This window comes from Sinocyclocheilus grahami, unplaced genomic scaffold, assembly GCF_001515645.1.
Source record: "Sinocyclocheilus grahami isolate Dianchi unplaced genomic scaffold, SAMN03320097.WGS_v1.1 scaffold12.1, whole genome shotgun sequence".
Lineage (NCBI taxonomy): Eukaryota > Metazoa > Chordata > Actinopteri > Cypriniformes > Cyprinidae > Sinocyclocheilus > Sinocyclocheilus grahami.
The window spans coordinates 3,499,353-3,517,165 of NW_015505191.1; the positions used below are offsets into that span (position 1 = coordinate 3,499,353).

The 17,813-nt window shown below is 35.0% G+C and overlaps 3 protein-coding genes across 6 annotated transcripts in view; 2 read left to right on the top strand and 1 right to left on the bottom strand.

Annotated features, from left to right (window-relative positions):
• Window positions 1–4,554: 4,554 nt before the first annotated feature.
• timm8b (translocase of inner mitochondrial membrane 8 homolog B (yeast)) lies at window positions 4,555–5,315 on the bottom strand. The gene is made up of 2 exons (XM_016289777.1): window positions 5,110–5,315; window positions 4,555–5,023 (listed from the first exon to the last, which is right to left on the bottom strand). The coding sequence occupies exons 1-2, from the start codon at window positions 5,227–5,229 to the stop codon at window positions 4,856–4,858; spliced, it is 288 nt and encodes a 95-aa protein (XP_016145263.1). The 5' UTR covers window positions 5,230–5,315; the 3' UTR covers window positions 4,555–4,855.
• Window positions 5,316–10,519: 5,204 nt separating this feature from the next.
• On the top strand, window positions 10,520–12,915 carry sdhda (succinate dehydrogenase complex, subunit D, integral membrane protein a). Of its 2 annotated transcripts, none has more exons than XM_016289796.1 (4): window positions 10,520–10,650; window positions 11,071–11,187; window positions 11,608–11,755; window positions 11,953–12,915. In XM_016289796.1, exons 1-4 carry the CDS (start codon window positions 10,602–10,604, stop codon window positions 12,116–12,118), a joined length of 480 nt encoding a protein of 159 aa, XP_016145282.1. In that variant the 5' UTR covers window positions 10,520–10,601; the 3' UTR covers window positions 12,119–12,915. The 2 variants fall into 2 exon arrangements, with proteins under 2 accessions (XP_016145282.1, XP_016145273.1); XM_016289787.1 differs by having other exon boundaries at window positions 11,605–11,755; window positions 11,953–12,914.
• A 1,591-nt stretch (window positions 12,916–14,506) lies between these two features.
• The window catches only part of bco2a (beta-carotene oxygenase 2a), a 10,576-nt gene continuing 7,269 nt past the window's right edge, over window positions 14,507–17,813 (top strand). The window contains exons 1-5 of one of the 3 annotated variants that reach the window (XM_016288856.1): window positions 14,507–14,644; window positions 14,873–15,001; window positions 15,092–15,145; window positions 16,386–16,566; window positions 16,873–17,084. In XM_016288856.1, coding sequence (XP_016144342.1) covers window positions 14,602–14,644; window positions 14,873–15,001; window positions 15,092–15,145; window positions 16,386–16,566; window positions 16,873–17,084 — 619 coding nt within the window. In that variant the 5' untranslated portion in view covers window positions 14,507–14,601. The remainder of the gene's footprint in view (window positions 14,645–14,872; window positions 15,002–15,091; window positions 15,146–16,385; window positions 16,567–16,872; window positions 17,085–17,813) is intronic. The other 2 variants (XM_016288866.1, XM_016288872.1) reach the window with 2 other exon arrangements.

Consider the following 17,813-nt stretch of genomic DNA (forward strand, 5'->3'; position numbering starts at 1 on the left):
AATCTGTCTGTCATCTGCTGTCAGAAAGTACATGAGGTGATGAATGGTGCAATGACGGCAGCGTAAATCTTGTATTATGTCAGCTTCTTTAGAAGACTGGGTAGAAAGGAAATTGCTGCAGTAACTGTTGTTTTGCCACAATAAGAGCGCTAAACTGCAATTAAATCAGTCGCAAATGGGACAAGATATTAAAATTTAGTCAGGAAAGTTTCGTGTGCGTCCATAACTGGTTTTTCGTAAGTCATTTATTTAAAGTAAAAGCTAATGCTGCTCGCGCGCAACGGCGGCGAATACAGCGCGCGAGCACCGATGTCTGATTAATGAACAAACGACTCTTACGAACCGGTTCTTTTAAAGAGTCATTCAAAAAAGACTCGCGAAACAGCCTCGAACTCGATGGTGAGTTTAGTTCACTCAGTCAGTGAATCGGTAGAAATCGTTACTGAGTTTACATCTGGCTCCCTCATTGAACTGCGGCTGTATTTGGCCCAAGTGTTCAGACCATACATATAGGCTACTGTTGTTTAAACCCAGTGTTGGGCTTGTTACTCAAAGAATGTAATATAGTACTCATTAGATACTCCTTTCAAAAGTAGGCTAATATTGTTACTTTACTTATTACTTTCTGGCAACAGTAATTAGTTACACTACTAGTTACATTACTTTTTTCTTCACGCCCCACAGAAGTTGTAACTGTGTAGCCTGTCTTCCACATAAAATTCTTGATCTAGAATGTTACAAACAACATATTGCTGCCTCATCATTTGACCAAAATCTACATTGGATCGCAGTCAGAAGTTATTACAAACACTCAATAGTGATAGTGACATTCAAGTAGAAGTGTTGTATTAATCTCATTAATTATCATGTGTAGCTTGAAGCTAATTGTAACTTCTCCGTTACCCATATACGATTATATTTCATTATGTATTTTATCAAATCACATAAGTTTGTAAGAAACTGTTTAATTTTCCAAAAATATTTTTAATTATAGTATTATAATGTACCACATGCTGATCAGAGGGATGTGGGTGAGATGTAATTCCAGAGTAAAGTAAAGCCACAACTTGCACAACAGTGTTCAGATAATCTTTTTTCCTGACAAAATCAATATAATGCAATATTTCTGTCTGCTGAATGTAAACTTTTCCATATTCCAAGCTTGCATGCTGCACTGGGGACATCACATGCATGTGCGAGTCATGAAAATTATGAAAATAAATCTAGGAATTATTTGATCACTGCCCAACACTGTTTAAACCAATGAGAATTAAGTTGTGTCGCCAGTGTTGTTTCTCATCATGCCTTGTTCTGTGATGGTTCTGCACAGATTTTGCTCTCATTAGCTCTCATTTCATCTCATGAAATGAGAGCTAGCCTACTTCAAATTACTCTTCATATGAGAACGAGAATTTATAAATACATTTATAGATACAGATTCAGTTTGGTTATATTAATGAGTAGCCTAATGGTATTCTAAAAAACAAAACAAAAAACATTTATTAGTTATTTATATGAGATTGAGTTGTAAGGTTGAATCAACGTGTGACATGTTGAAACTATAATCACAACATTTATATTTGTATTTATAACATTTTATTTTGTTAGCTGTGTGAAGCACTGATGGCAATGTTACATGACCTGATTGACACAGGGTTCCTAATCTCTTAAGTATTACAGATTTCAGAGGAAATAATGAACGTATTACTGACAGCAGCACTCTGACAGAGAATGGAGAGGGGCCAAACCAGGATGGATTTCCCAGACGGCCCCTTTGCTGTCCAAAGCAAACACAGGTCCCACTGTCCCTGAGGTGTCAGGCTCAGTGTGTACAGTGAAGCTTCAGACACTAGAGCTCTTTCAGACTCTGTCAGACTGACACAGGAAGAGAGATGGCACAGACACAGACACAGATCATGCCAGATTTAGATCCTATTATACACAAGTTTTAATTAAGAAGTTGTTGATCTTGAAGCTTCAGCCTGGCATAAGTACATACAGTGGGTCTTTGTGAAGGTTAGGGACAGGGATATATTTTCTTCATATAATTAAAAAAAGATATGAGGATTTTTCACAGTGTCAGATACTGTTTCCTACATTAACCTATTATATCCGGATGGGTTTTTTTTCTTTTTGCAGTACATTTATTATCACAAAAGGATAATGCATGAAAGCAACCCTATGCAAAGTCAGAAAAATGGAAAGGGGGTAAGGAGTTTTTTCTTCTTCTAATTTTACGAGTCAACCATTCTGAAAATACTCTTTGATCATTCTTCTGCATATCTTGCCACAACGTCTCTGGTATTTTTCTTTCAAAGGGTTCTCTTTTGAAGAAAGTGTTTGAAGAGAGAACTGAGGCATAGTAGGCATCCTTGATAAGACAAAGACTGAATCCTACCTACATCACAAGCCAGTGTTCCCGGTACACAGTCAAATCTTTCATCACAACATAACTAGAGCATCTGAAGACTGAGCCATCAAAGCTAACAAACTCATCTAGTGTTCATTTCACACTGAAGAGATGGCCTTTATTCTTATGTTCAAATTAATGGTTAAATACAAATATGGATCCTTCGCACAGTTGATATGTTTATGCTTTGAATAATCAAAAACTAGTTTAATAATAAAAACTACTACTTACTAAAAATATAATGCTTAAACAATGATTAAACACAAATATATTATAATATTTTTTTGCACAGTTGATATTTCTGAATAATCAAAAACTAGTTTAATAAAACTACTAACTAAAAAAATCATGCCATAATAATAGAAAAAACTTTAAAATATACACAATAATAATAATAATAACAAACTGAATTATACAAAAATGCTATTAATTCAGAGCTTCAAGCACTTCTTTAAGAAGACTAAACAACAATCTTAGCAGAACCCTTATTGTTGTCTTAATTTGTTGTCCTGGTTAAGTAGATTTTTTAATCACAATGGTGTCTATCATTAAAAACTATACTTACCATGTTGGAAAAAAGTATAAAGTACATCTAATCCCATGTAATGTATGGACTTTGGACATATTTTTGCTGTTAGATATTTTATAATATTAAGATATTTTTTGTTCCAATAGTACAGACACATATAAGTGTGTTTGGAACAGTATCCAGTCCGTTTCCTTCAAAGCATCAAAGGCTCTGCTTGAGAGGACCCTGTAGGCTTCCTGTATGCTCTGATAATCAAGTTAGAGCACTAAGCTAACCTATCTGCTTCCTGATTTTAATTAGAACGGATGAAAGCAGCCCTGCCTGCAAGATTTACACACACAGCTCTATCAAAGGCCACTTTGTACTGAGCACACTACACAACAAAGAAGGGCAAAGCCTCAAAGCCAAGAAGCAGACCTCTGCTGCCCTAAGACTAATCCTGTCATAAGGAGTCTTCTTACAATATCGTATTGTTTTGGATTAGGGGGAAAACCAGATTTGGGGTTTTAGAGTAGACCAGAAACTATGTTCAAAATCTAATTAAAATGATTTTAGCTTTGTAAGGGTTTTTAAGAGCTGGTGTATAATAAAAAGCTATCTCGTGCTATTGTTTAACAGTAATAGACGAATGGTGAAAATCAAAAAGACAGTCTTTGTAGGAAAGTATATGGCAAGTGGCACTAATGAAGACATGCTGCTACAAAGATCTTGACTTTTTCTATCACACTTTAGTATATGAAATTCATTATGACATCAGACACAAGAGTAGAGTAGATTTTCTGAAAGTTAAACAGTTGTTGGACAGGTAAACTGGTTGTCATTACATCATCTGTTTTGTTTCTTAATGCAGATCACTGCTAAATGTCAAAAATGAATAGGATAAGAGATACCTAATATAAAATCACGTAAATTATTCAGAATATTAGGGATTCACTAACTTTGAAATTCTGGCCAATACCAATAAAACAATACATATTTTTCATGCTTTGGCTGATAACTAGTAAATGGATTATTAAAAACAAAAACAAAATCACTCTTCAAAAGAAAGTACTTTTAAATGGATATATCTTTGCCATAATCTCTAACAATCCCTTGAAATTGCTAGATGATGATCTAAACTAAATAGGCAGAAATAATATAATTATAGAGTAGAGTAGATTTTCTGAAAGTTAAACAGTTGTTGGACAGGTAAACTGGTTGTCATTACATCATCTGTTTTGTTTCTTAATGCAGATCACTGCTAAATGTCAAAAATGAATAGGATAAGAGATACCTAATATAAAATCACGTAAATTATTCAGAATATTAGGGATTCACTAACTTTGAAATTCTGGCCAATACCAATAAAACAATACATATTTTTCATGCTTTGGCTGATAACTAGTAAATGGATTATTAAAAACAAAAACAAAATCACTCTTCAAAAGAAAGTACTTTTAAATGGATATATCTTTGCCATAATCTCTAACAATCCCTTGAAATTGCTAGATGATGATCTAATCATCGTATTAGCTGATATTGGATAAGGTGCCAATACACAGTAAATCCCTACAAAGCAAAGCTTTCAAAACTCTTTTAATACAAAAACAAAACAGCAGATTAATCACGTTTGTTTCTTTGAAATGTCTGATTTATTTGAAGTCACAATTAAAGCAGTCAAGTGTACAGATGTGGACAGTCAGTCATGGAAACTGCCTGTACTGATCATTTCCAGCAAAAATAGTCGTTCTTCGCTGGCTGTATTAGTTTAACAGCTAGACACATATCATAAACATTTTGGAGTCTATGAGAAAGGGCTTTAGGTCATTTTTCCGCGAGAGGGAAAAGGTTCAGCACCCTTAAAGTGCATCCTCCTGAATGTACAGCGAGAACATGAAGAGTATGTGGTAATTGTCCTTGAGGACGGTGTCCTTCAGTCAGTGCGCGCCCTTCTGGACCATCTGCGTAAAGCGGTTGGTGATGGTGAGCGTCGTGTCGATGAAACGCTCCACGCAGCTAACGAGACAAATCTCCGTTCGCGAGTCCAGCTTGGAGCTCGGTTTGTCCACGCACTTATCCCAGCAAACATCCGTAAAGTTGTGAACCTGAGTAGAACGTTAAACACGGTTAAAACCCAACAGGCTTGCTAACTGGTTTTGAATGACAGCACAGCGGTACTGAAGTTACCCACCTGCGCTTGAAACTGAGCCTTTTGCTGCTCCACCGCGATCAGACGCTGGAGCTCCGCAGCCTCGGCGTTCTCAGATAAACTAGCCGACGGCATATCAAAGCTGGAACTAAAATCAGCCATGGCGAAGCTTTATAGAAACTGATTATATGTGCAGGATAAAGCGCCGGCGCTCGCTGACAGGCATGGACGTGAAAGCAACTACTTCCGCCGCAAAAATATGACGTCATGACAAGGCTCATCGAGGTTTGTCAAAAGGCTTGTTCCCTGATTAGAATGAAAAAAAAGGAAAGCACCAGGTATAGATGGGTTGACAGTAGAATTTTACATTTTTGGGAACTGATCGAAATTCCTCTTTATAATATGTATAATGAATGTATTAACAGTGGCGAAATGACTACTACTATGAAACAAGGTGTCATTTCGTTAATTGCCAAACTGGATAAAGATTCACACTTGAGAGAAAATTGGAGACCAATCTCTCTTCTAACAATTGATAATAAATTAATTACTTTAGTATTTGCTAATAGATTACGAGAAGGTTTAAATAAAATTATTAGTGAATACCAATCAGGTTTTTTAAAAGGTCGACACATAACTAACAATATTAGACTTGTGCTTGACCTTTTGGATTATGCTGAGAATGTTGATGAAGGAGCCGTTATTTTCTTTCTGGACTTTTATAAAGCGTTCGATACAATTGAACATGAATTCTTATTTAAAACCTTACATTCGGAAATACATTTTTGAATGTAGTTAAAAATGTTTTACAATAATATTAATAGGTCTGTAATACTTAACACTTCCACCTCTAAAAGATGTAACATTAACCGTGGAGTACGTCAAGGTTGTCCAATTTCCCCCTTTTTATTTTTGTTGGTAGTTGAATTATTATCCATTGGGATTGTTAATAATGAACAAATTCAAGGTCTCCAAATTTTTGGTAATGAAATTAAAATATCACAATTGGCGGATGACACAACCTTATTTTTAAAGAGCTTATCTTTTATTCTCAATGCTATCTCCTTCATCAATATTTTCTCTAAGGCTTCTGGCTTAACTCTAAATTTATCCAAATGTGAAATCCTCCCTTTACACAATTTAAATGATTTAAGTTATTGATAATATTCCAGTGAAACCCTCTGTCAAATACCTAGGAATTCTTGTAACAAAGGATGTTACAGAAAGACAAAACTTAAATTTCTCCTCTAGATTAAAAAAGACAAAAGCGTTATTAAACTGTTGGTTACAACGTGATCTCTCTGTTTATGGTCGTGTCCTATTATCTAAAGCAGAAGGCTTATCTCGATTTGTCTATCCCTCCCTATCTCTGTATGTTAAAGATTCTTATTGTAAAGATATCAATAATTTGTTTTATTCTTTTATTTGGAAAAACAAATCCCAAAGACTTAAGAAAAGGGTTCTTACTAATAAGAAAGCTGAAGGGGATCTGGAAATACTTTATTTTGAAGATGTTAATAGAACTTTTAATTAAATCAATAATTTCAAGATACTCTGATATTGATGATTTATGCTCCTTTTGTAAAAATGAGAAAGAGGTGTTATCACATTTATTTTTTGATTGTAAAATTACCCAAAATTTTTGGAAGGAATTGGCAGAATTAAATTTTAATCTAGTAAAGGATAAATACTGTTTTTCTTTAAAGGATATTATTGTGTACTATGAAAACAATGTTAACAAAGGTCTTGAATACATTGTTAATTTATTCATATCACTGGCAAAATTTTATATACATAAACAAAAATGCTTAAATTCATCCCCAATATTTAAGGTATTTTTAGTGGAATTTGATTGTTTTATATCTTCTCTGAAATTGTTAAAAAACAAAAAGTCATTAACATGTTTAAAATATTATGACATTATTTTCAGTGCCCGTTACTAATTAATGTCACACTTTGTATAGCACTGACGGTCTTATGCTATGCTCTGTTTGTTATTTGTTCTATTTTCATTAATAAAAAAAATTAAAAAAAATAAAAAATAAACAAAAGGCTTGTTCGACTTCATGCGCTGCCCATAGACTGTAAAAGGCACAGGGATGATCACTTCCATTTGGAATTTGCCCCGTGAACCCTACACAACTCACAGATCAAATGCCTGCTGTATGCAGATGATCTGGTTCTGCTGTCTCCCACTCAACATGGTTTACAGCAGAACCTGGACCTGCTACAGCAATACTGCCAGACCTGGCCCGACAGTCAACCTGAATAAAACCAAAATTATGATATTTCAGAAAAGATCCAGATCCCAGGGAACACAACACACATTTACATTAGGCACTAACCAGATAACACAGACACACTACAACTACCTGGGTTTGAAAAGCACATCCACAGGAAACTTTATTCATGCTGTGAAAGAACTGAGATAAAGCACGCAGGGCCGTCTACGCCATAAAACGACAATGTCCTATAGAAATCCCTATTAGAATTTGGCTGAAAATATTAGAATTAGTAATTGAGCCCCTTGCCCTCTATGGCAGTGAGGTGTGGGGTCCACTGACAAATCCAAATCAAGATTTCACCAAATGGGGAAAACATCCAACTGAGACCCTGCATGCAGAACTCTAAAAATATATTACACGTGCACCGGCACACAACAAATAATGCATGCAGGGCAGAATTAGGCAAATATCCTCTTATCATAAAGATACAAAAAAAGGGCAATTAAATTCTGGAAACAATTGAAACTCAGTAACCCCCAATCATATCATTATAAAGCCCTGCAATACCAGAAGATGAGCAAAGAAAGTCCCTCCCTCAGCTGATCCAGAGCTTCAGTCCTGATGCTACAATAACATCTACTGATGCTCTGAATCACAACAACACTAACAACATCAGAATCAATCAGATTACTGCACAAATCAAACAGAATTACATCACTCATTGGCAAACCCAGTGGTGTATAGAGTACCTGAAAGCCATACTCAAGTAAAAGTACAGATAGATATCTTACCAGAAAATGACTTTGGTAGAAGTTGAAGTCACCGATTAGAATATTACTTGAGTAAAAGTCTTAAAGTATGTGATATTTACTGTACTTAAGTACAAAAAGTATTTTTTTAAACCTTAAACATACTTAAAAGTACAAGTAAATGCAAAATGGAAAAGAAGCAAATAAATATATATAAAAAATGTTCATACAAAGCTTGAGTGGCAAGATTGTGTTCAGTTTTACCTCTTTCTTCCATTTTGTATTTGTGGGTAAGAATAAGAAGCACTTCATCCGGTACTTAGTGTCATTCCAACATAAGAAAACATTTCTGGAATCTGCATCTGAAATAGTATTTAGATGTTTTTACACAGTTTATGTATCTCAAAGGGGACATTGATGCATTTAATCTGCAGTTACAGATGGATAAATACTGTTTTGTTTTTAACATAAAACGTTGAATACTGATATTTGAAATAATTTAAAACATGAACAAAATAGTCGAAATGTTAAATTAAAACCGCCAGTAGGTGGCAGCAAGTGACTGTTAATGAGTGAGTCATTGAGATTCAACCGATTCATTCAAACAACTGATTCATTCAGAAACAAAGCATTTGACTGCGTTAACGAGTGAATCACTGAATCATTTATTCAACCGATTTGTTCAAAAAGCTGATTAATTCAATAAGTAAGCACCGTCCATTGCTCAGAGACGCAAAACAGTGCTGTGGTCTTTAGAACCATTTTCGTTAACAAGCAATATTATGTCTAAAATGTAAGTCACTTATTGCTTTGCTGAACTTGTATAAAATGATTATTAAATGTGTTCATGCTGATATTTGCAGAAAAACGGTAGGCTACTCTTTGTGTGATATAGATTAAGTTAACTATATTCAATTATATAAACATAAAAAACATACAGAAGCATTTTTGCCGTCTACAATTTAGAATGCCTTGAATTTTGAGTTTTAATAGACTAATAAATCACGTGCGTGCACTCTGTGTGATATACTTGATAATGTCAGATCGCACATCATTACAACACTTACCATATTATCGCAGACGATAGTGTGTGACAACTTGAGTTTCCAACTTGAGTGGAAAATGAATCATCCGCGGTTGTGTGTGCGCTTGTTTGCACATGATCAAAGGTGTTTTTTAGGAGTCTAACTTGCAGACGGCAGACCACTGATTCGTCAAACCTGCTTTCCTGCAGTCCGTGTTCTTCTGACTTCTGACTATTTTTTAGTAAGTAACGAATATGCTTCGGGTAAATGTATCGGAGAAAAAGTATACATTTTAATTAGGAAATGTAGTGGCGTAAAAGTAAAAGTTGGCTGAAATATAAAAACTCAAGTAAAGTACAGATACTCCCAAAAAATACTTAAGTACTGTAACAAAGTATTATTACTTCGTTACAATACACCACTGGGCAAACCCAAACACAACAGCAGAGTAAAGTGCAATGCTATTTAGCCCTAAAGAGAGAGTACAGTATGGCAGAGTATCTGTACACAGTGTCAGATAAGAAACTGAGAAGCATGTTGACCAGATACAGACTCAGCGGACACAAGCTGATGATAGAGACGGGCAGACACAGAAAAACACAGCTGCCACCGGAGCAGAGACTGTGTTCACACTCTGATCTGAATCAGATGGAAACAGAACTGCACTTCCTAGAATACACGGATATACAGAGAGGGTTCTATGATAAAACACACCAGATCCATCAGACATTTAAAACTCTTTCAAACCAGGAGAAAGTGCCGTATCTGTTAGGAGAACAGAAGACCTGCTGTGTGTTTGCTGCTTTGTGTTTGCTATTTTTATATATTGTGTTTTGCTATTGCTATTGTGATTTTAGACACACCTGCTGTGTGTTTGCTATGTGTCTGCCTGTCACCACAGAAGAGAAAACACTCAACCTGCCCTGATCTGATGTTTCCAGCACATCTACATTATATTATGCCATATTACTGTATTATATTATTTAGATGTATATTTTGCTTCTCTAAATCTGTCTAATCCCTTGTCCTATTTTATTTTTAGTTTACATATATATTAGTAATTCATTTTGCACTACATGCTTAATAATTTTGATATATTATTACTATTATTATTATTATATATTTTTTCTTTCTGTTAATACATATGTGCACTATTTGTAAGCAGCCCAGCTGCAATTGCTTTGGCAATACAAAGTAGGTTTTGTCATGCCAATAAAGCACACTTAAATTGAAAAAAAAAAATGTAAATTGAGAGACCTTCTTCATATTAAGTATATAATTATTTTATTACTATTCCTTCCTAAATGTTACATTCAAGATAATATGCATTTTTATGTATTGTAACCCTCTTAGAACGTTTTGTTGATTGACTTTAACTCTGGTGGTTGCCTACTCTACCCCAGAGCGATAGATGGCGTTATCGAGCAATTATAGTGAAACAACAGACTCATGAGAGAATGACCCACTGGTGCAGAAAACAGCTGCCTTACCATCATAATTATATGAATCTGATCTGACCTTGTAGTTAAACAGTCATGGCGAGCTTGATTTTTTTAAGCACTTTCTGCCAAAGGGGAATAAGACGTAAGTAATCATTTTAGTGTTTTATCCGGACGACTGAATGAATATGAGAGTTATGATATTACACAATATGGCACAGATTTATTTATAATCATTACATAAATGTTAGCCACTGAACATTTGTATGACGTCTTACGATATTTGTACGATGTATTGTTTTTGGTTACACTTTATTTTAAGGTGTCCTTGTCCAGTGTAATTATACATTTAAATACTGAGAAATATTAAAGTTAATATTTCTGTATTTATGTAGATCTACATGTACTTACTATATGGTTAGGGTTTGGCTTAGGGTTACTTTCATGTAATATAACATAATTTATTGTTATTACAATAGTAAGTATGTGCAATGTGTAAAAACGAGGACACCTTACAATAAAGTGTTACAGTGTTTTTTTATGTAATATTTTATACCATGTACAGCTGTGCTTCTCTGCCACACACACCTGTCTCGTGGGTTGGTTGCCTATCAGAAGAATCGAGATATAGAGGCTTTCCATTTGGCAGCAGGGAGGATCCACACAACTTCAGCACACTGCAGTGAGCGATGACACTAATCATTGTTAAGAATGTATTTAGACTTTTTCCATGATCACTCTCTTCTCCATTTATAATGCTGCAAAAGCGGTGCTACATTAACAATGAACTGTTGTTGAAACATTGCCCTTTCAGAAAAAAATATTCCACATGATTTTAATACATTTTAACACATTTACATTGAACCAAAGGATATTTTATGTTTTATAAAATTAAGATTTTAGACAATTTAGAACTCAGTTTTACTATTTAAATAATCAAAAATGAAGTGTCTGTTTGCAGGCAACATTAGTAGTCAGTATTAGTACTATAAAAATGACAATCGAATTTCCTTTTTTGCAAAAACACTGTTTCATAAACTCTCTTACTTTGCATACACAACGGTTGTTAGCAAAATGAAAATTTCTATTTGTTTTTTAGCAGTCTCAAATTCACGAGCAGCCTCCAAGCACTGGACTGGTGAACGGGTATTGAGTATAGTTCTGTTAGGTATGGCTCCAGCTGCATACCTGTGTCCCAGTCCGCTACTGGATTACTCTCTTGCTGCGGCTCTCACACTGCACGGACACTGGTAAGAGTGTGTGTATCTGTCACTCGTGTACATCTGAAGAGCCCTGCTTAATGCTTGGTGTATAGGTTGTTTTACTGAAAGTGGATTTTAGATACCTCAATCATCAGTGAGGTTATGCAATATTTCAATTGTCCCACAAGCACTATTTGTATTCTATTTTTAGTTCAATCTTTTATTTCTGTGTTTTTCTTCTGCAGGGGGATTGGTCAAGTCCTAACAGACTATGTCCACGGTGATGCTAAGGTCAAGCTGGCTAAAGCTGGTGTCTTGTTGCTCTCCACAGCCACGTTCTTTGGTCTCTGCTATTTCAATTATCATGATGTTGGTCTCTGCAAGGCAGTCACCATGCTCTGGCAAATATGATTATATGGCCAGAATTAAACTGACTGGTTTGAAGGATTAATCACCATTTTAGGTACTTGAGGTAGTTTTAAAAGGTACCTATCTTCAACTTAACAAATGACAATATACCGTCTCCTAACATATGTTACATGTTTAAATAATATTTGTCATAGTGATATTTCACACAAACTTTTGGATTGTTGGCTAAATGAAGAGCAATGTCTGTTGATGGCCTGTAGGCTATTTACTGAGCATTCCAGATGACTATTAGTACTGTATATGAGAACAAGGGAGGTCTCTATGTGTAAGAGACTATGTTCAGGAACTGTTAGTATTTATTATTTCAGCAGTTACAGTCAATGTCCAGCAGAGGTCAGTGCTTTTCAGTTTTATTGGGAATGCTTGATCATATTCACAATGTCTGCAGGTCACATCTGTGTTTACAATATGCTTTAAAACCAACAAATTTACTTGAATACACTTGCGTATTTGTTTTATTTGAAGCATGATAATGTTATCTTCTTAATAATATTATTACTTAGCACCAGCACCTGAGGCTTTAATATGGAACCATTCATAGATTGCATGTTTCACAAGAAGTTTGTTTTGTATGTTTGATTTGAATGTAGATGGGCACCTCTCTGAAACACCAGTGAGACCTTGATCTCTTCACAGAATTCAAATAAAGGCTAAATAATGATTCCAGACTGTTGTGGACACATTATTTATTTATTTTGACTACTGCATTTCGTAGTCAAAGTTCTCTAGTTATTTTGAACACATTTAACAAGGAACCACATATAAACCTGTGAAACACTGGTTAAGGTGTAATTTTAATTTTACTGGCTTTGATTCTCCACTGCATAGATAAACATTTTTTGGTAATGTTGTAATTTATGTAAGTTATGCCATGATCAAAACATAGCATGCTGCCTGTAGGACTTTTCTTATTTATTAAAAAAAAGAGCAAAAATGAAGCCAAATCCCAATTATTCAGCTGATTGCTGTAGAATAAGAGTGAAGTATAGTTCTTCCAGAGGTATGATATTATATATTACAAAGGAAATGACAGTAACACGGTCAGTCGACAACAGTCGTAGACCTACAGAAACCACAAAGAGTAACAAAAAATAACAGATAATAGCACTAAAGTACTTAGACCTGTTAAATCTATGATAGAGTGTATGAATTAGTATTAACAGCAATCACCAAGTCAAATGTCTCGTAAAATTAATCTTACCTGGCTGCAAAAAAAAAAAAGATTAAATCTACTTATAATTAAATAGGCTACTTATAATCAGGGCTCGACATTAAGCCTTTGCATGTGCTTGGTCAAGTAAATAGGTCATTCACTTGTACAAGTAAAAAACGTATTTGTCCAGAAAGAAAAAAAGATTTTATGTGTGTGTGTGTGTGTGTGTGGTGTAAATGTTATTTATTCTGATGCAAAATTCTCATGAGTGTTCTATCAGCTGGCTATTAGTAATATTTCCCCCCTTAAGGGCATTTTTTGCTTTTATACAAAGCAATTTTTTCTTATCCTTATTAAATGAATGTGTCATCTTTAATATCAATTTTTTACATTTTATCATTAAAACTAGTTGGAATAATAAGAAATGGAATAATACGAACTTTTGGTGTTGCTTATCATGTATTGTAAAAACAAAATAAAAAATGTTCAGTTTATTATTAATTATCAATCGCCGTTTACACTGAATGTAATAAAATCAGGATCATTCTTTGACCAATTTTCTGTATTTAACTATTATTTTTATTATTATTGATGATGATGATATTCCTTTCCCGCAAGAAAAATTCGTGCCCCTTCAACAATTCCACGCTTAAGGTGACTTAATCAGGTTAAGTAGCCTAATAAACATGTCTAAACTCAGTATACACCTTCCTGATGTTGCAAAGTATAAAGGCAAGCAGCTGTGGCCAGAATAAGAACGCAACACGCTAAAATGCAAGCGTTAAGTGTTTTATATGGAAGAAAAACCCTTAACGTGAAAGTTTGCGCGTTGCGTGATATTCTGGCCACACCTGTACATAACTTAGTTCAATCAATGTATTAAGAAACTACACCCAATTTGGTCTTTTAATGTCACTTTCTTAATACATTAAGCCACGTTAAGCGTTTTATTTAGGTATAACGGTTTCTGAGGAAAACGCTTAACGTGAATCTTGCGTGCGTTCCGTTCATATTTTGGGCTCATTTGGGTTTATAAAGGTATAAAGATATATTATAGATAGAGACATATATCTTTTCATTACGAACTATGGACTTAATAAGAATGTTGTGCATAGAAACACTTTAAAGTCACTCAAAACAATGAATCGGTTGAGGGTATACGAAGACAGTAGGACCAAGCATGACGTTAACCCATAACCAGGAAGTTGATCAGGGGTAAAGTGTACGTAACGTGGGTCACAGTAGCCTACTCCGCGCGAGTGTAGAATTTAACCTACTGTATTCTCTTGTACATTACTTGTTTTAGTTAATCATGTCAACAAGTGTGCTTAAAAATGCATTTAGGACCAGCAAAGGTAAGCTTTTACTACTGATGATCTCTGCATCTTATCATAACTTTGTTTTTACCCCCTTCTGATTTAGCCAAGAGCTGTGACATTTACTGTAGCATGTATTGGCAAATAAACTGAATCTGAAATACAGACGAACAATGTTAATGTGAAGCCATTTTCTCAAAATTATATAAAATGTAACTGTTTAAAGTGCATTTTGTTGTGTTTCACAACGCCTTGTTGTCTGTTCAGTTGCTATTTGTTTCAGCCTTGCTATTGCACATTATATCCCAGCCAGCACCACACTGCCCTCCCCTCTGCTGTGTCATGTAATCATGTGTGATGTAACAGGGTTGGCAAGAGATCCGACTTACATAAAAGGGACTTGTCTCCTCCCATCTGCGTGCACATAGTTTTTATTGCTCTTTACAATTTGTCATAAACTCTTCTTCATCCTCTGTTCTGATCAAGGGTGCAGCCTCACATCTCTCTACAGGATGTCCTGCATAAAGCCTCAAACAATTGGTAAGAATCTGGGCGCTCTTCTGCACTAATGCACATCTGCGAGTTTCACTTTCTGTTGTATGTTACGGCGCAGATTTCATATGTGTTTGTGTGAAGCAATGCAGTGTATGAAAGCACATGTCTGTGTTTAAAAGCAGCTGCTGTATTCATATGAGAGAGGGTGAGATATACTTTGACTCCAATGGCTTTTGAATGTTATCATAGGTTTAAATTTAGCAGCTTACTTATAACTGAATTTAACTCCTTTTGAATTGTATGTCACAAGTTTGACTTTTCTGAAAGATCCCTGTATGTCTATGTAGTTACTTCATTATTTATGCATTAGTGTATCACAGTACATGTGAATGTGTAGAGAGGAGAGGGATTGTTTTTCTAAAGATAGTGCTTCTCTTTGTAACATCGCTGACTCTCTGCCATTTCAGCTCTGTCATTTGTTAACTCTAATCCTTTACTTTGTTCTTTCAGCTGACATAAATGATGGAGCAGAGTAGTATGTCTGCAAATCTGTGATTTACTACAGCTATATAATTTAATATAACTCAGGGTTAGCTAACCTTGCAGTTTAGGACCTCTATATAAAAGTGTCAGCAACACTTTAGAATAAGGTCCCATTTGATAACATTAGTAAATGGATTAGCTAACCTGAAACGACAATCAGAAATATATTTTTAAAGTGTTTATTAATCTTTATTCATGCTAGTAAAAAATATCGGTTCAAACTTGATTATACATTGTCTATATATACATGTTATATACACGATGAATGATATCATTATTGTCATTTACGTACGTTGATTTGTACGTACTAAACCCTAAAACAAACCATAATTCTAACCATAACCCTAAGTACATGTTGTGCCTAGAACTTGTTCATTATTTCTTAGTTCACAGTGCATTAACTAATGTTAACAATGACTTTTAATTTGAAAATGTATTGGTAAATGTTGAAAATTACCTATACATGCTGTAGAAGTCTTGTTTATTGTTAGTTCATGTTAACTAATGTAGTTAACTGATGTTAACAAATGAAACCTTATTGTAAAACATTACCAAAGTGACAATACTCAAAACGCCATTTTATTACCATTATCATAATTTCAGAACATTTGTATTTACAAGTGCATCTTTATAACATTATTCTGATTATTCTTCTGATTAACAGATTTTGATCTGTCAACTTGCCAAGCAATCAGATTTGGTACATCACGCAAATCACAATTTGCTGTCTGAATTTTTACAGCTGCTGCTCAGAAAACATACTTCACAAAAGTACATGAGCTGCCAAACATCTCCCCCTTGGTAAGTTCGGTAGAGGAGACACCTGAGCCCATCCCCACCACAGTCAAAGGCACCATCCCAACCTGGATCCATGGGAGTCTGCTGCGGAATGGTCCAGGAAAATTTGAGTTTGGGAATCAGCAGTGAGTGCAAACATTCAACTGTCAATATAGTGATTTTGTGATCTTAATAGAATCACTAGAATGTGAAGAATAGTAACTAAATACATTTTATAATCTCTGTTTCTTGCGATTAGTAATTGGCTGTAAAACTAATGACATATAGAAAGGTACAATTAATCATTTGGTATTTACAGTGGTAGAGGTAGTAGACAAAGTAGGCACAACCATGACAACCTTTCACAGAAGACTATTATTCACAATACTATGTCATTCAAACTCTAACATGAATATTCAGGCTGACTCATGCCGATGTTAATGTTTCCTCAGCTATAACCACTGGTTTGATGGCATGGCCTTGATGCATCGCTTTCAGATTGAGGATGGTCAGGTGATGTACAGAAGCCGTTTTTTGCGCAGCGATTCATATAAGCAGAACAGCGAGAGGAACCGCATCATAGTGTCAGAGTTTGGCACTTTGGCTCTACCTGATCCCTGCAAGAACTTCTTTCAGCGCTTCCTGTCCAGATTTGAGATGATAAGTACGTCGAAATTGTGATTATGTGTGTGAATGACAGTAAGGAAGTTTACTTGCTGTGCTATCTGCCATGGCAAAATGGATCTCAGTAGGTTTAGAAAATTCAAACATCAGCAATGGCTGATTTAAAAATGTTACAAAAAGCTCTTTCTGTTTTCTGAAAGAGTAATGAGGCATGTCTCTGGAGGGCCTTGCTCAAGAGCATAACAGGAGTGGTCAGTGGAATTGTCCAAGTGTGTCTAAAGTCATCTTAGACAAACAGCTGTATGTCTGTAATCACGAGAATACTTTTAAATCAGACACCACAAGCTCTCAATTAAGATTAAATAAAGTGACACTACTACTAAAGTGTTGAGATGGCGTTGGCAGAGAGTTCTGGACACTACAACTGAGGCAATTATACAGTAACACATGGGTGTTTTAAAAGGATAAAACTGCACAACCATCTTTAGGATCAATGCCCTGTCAGTATGGTGGAAGTGTGACTTCATGCAACAATAAAATTTGCATTTGGATTTGTGGGTTACACAACTGAAATCAATTTCATTATTTAAAGTGGTTCTCATCCAGGGAGCCTCAGCAAACTTCCAAAGAGGCTGACTTAAAAGTATTTAAATAGTAAATTATTATTTATGATATAATCTAACGTATACTCTAATCTAAATTCAACTGGTAAAAACACATAAAATGAGGTTTAAAGGGGTCATATGATGTTGCTAAAAAGAACATTATT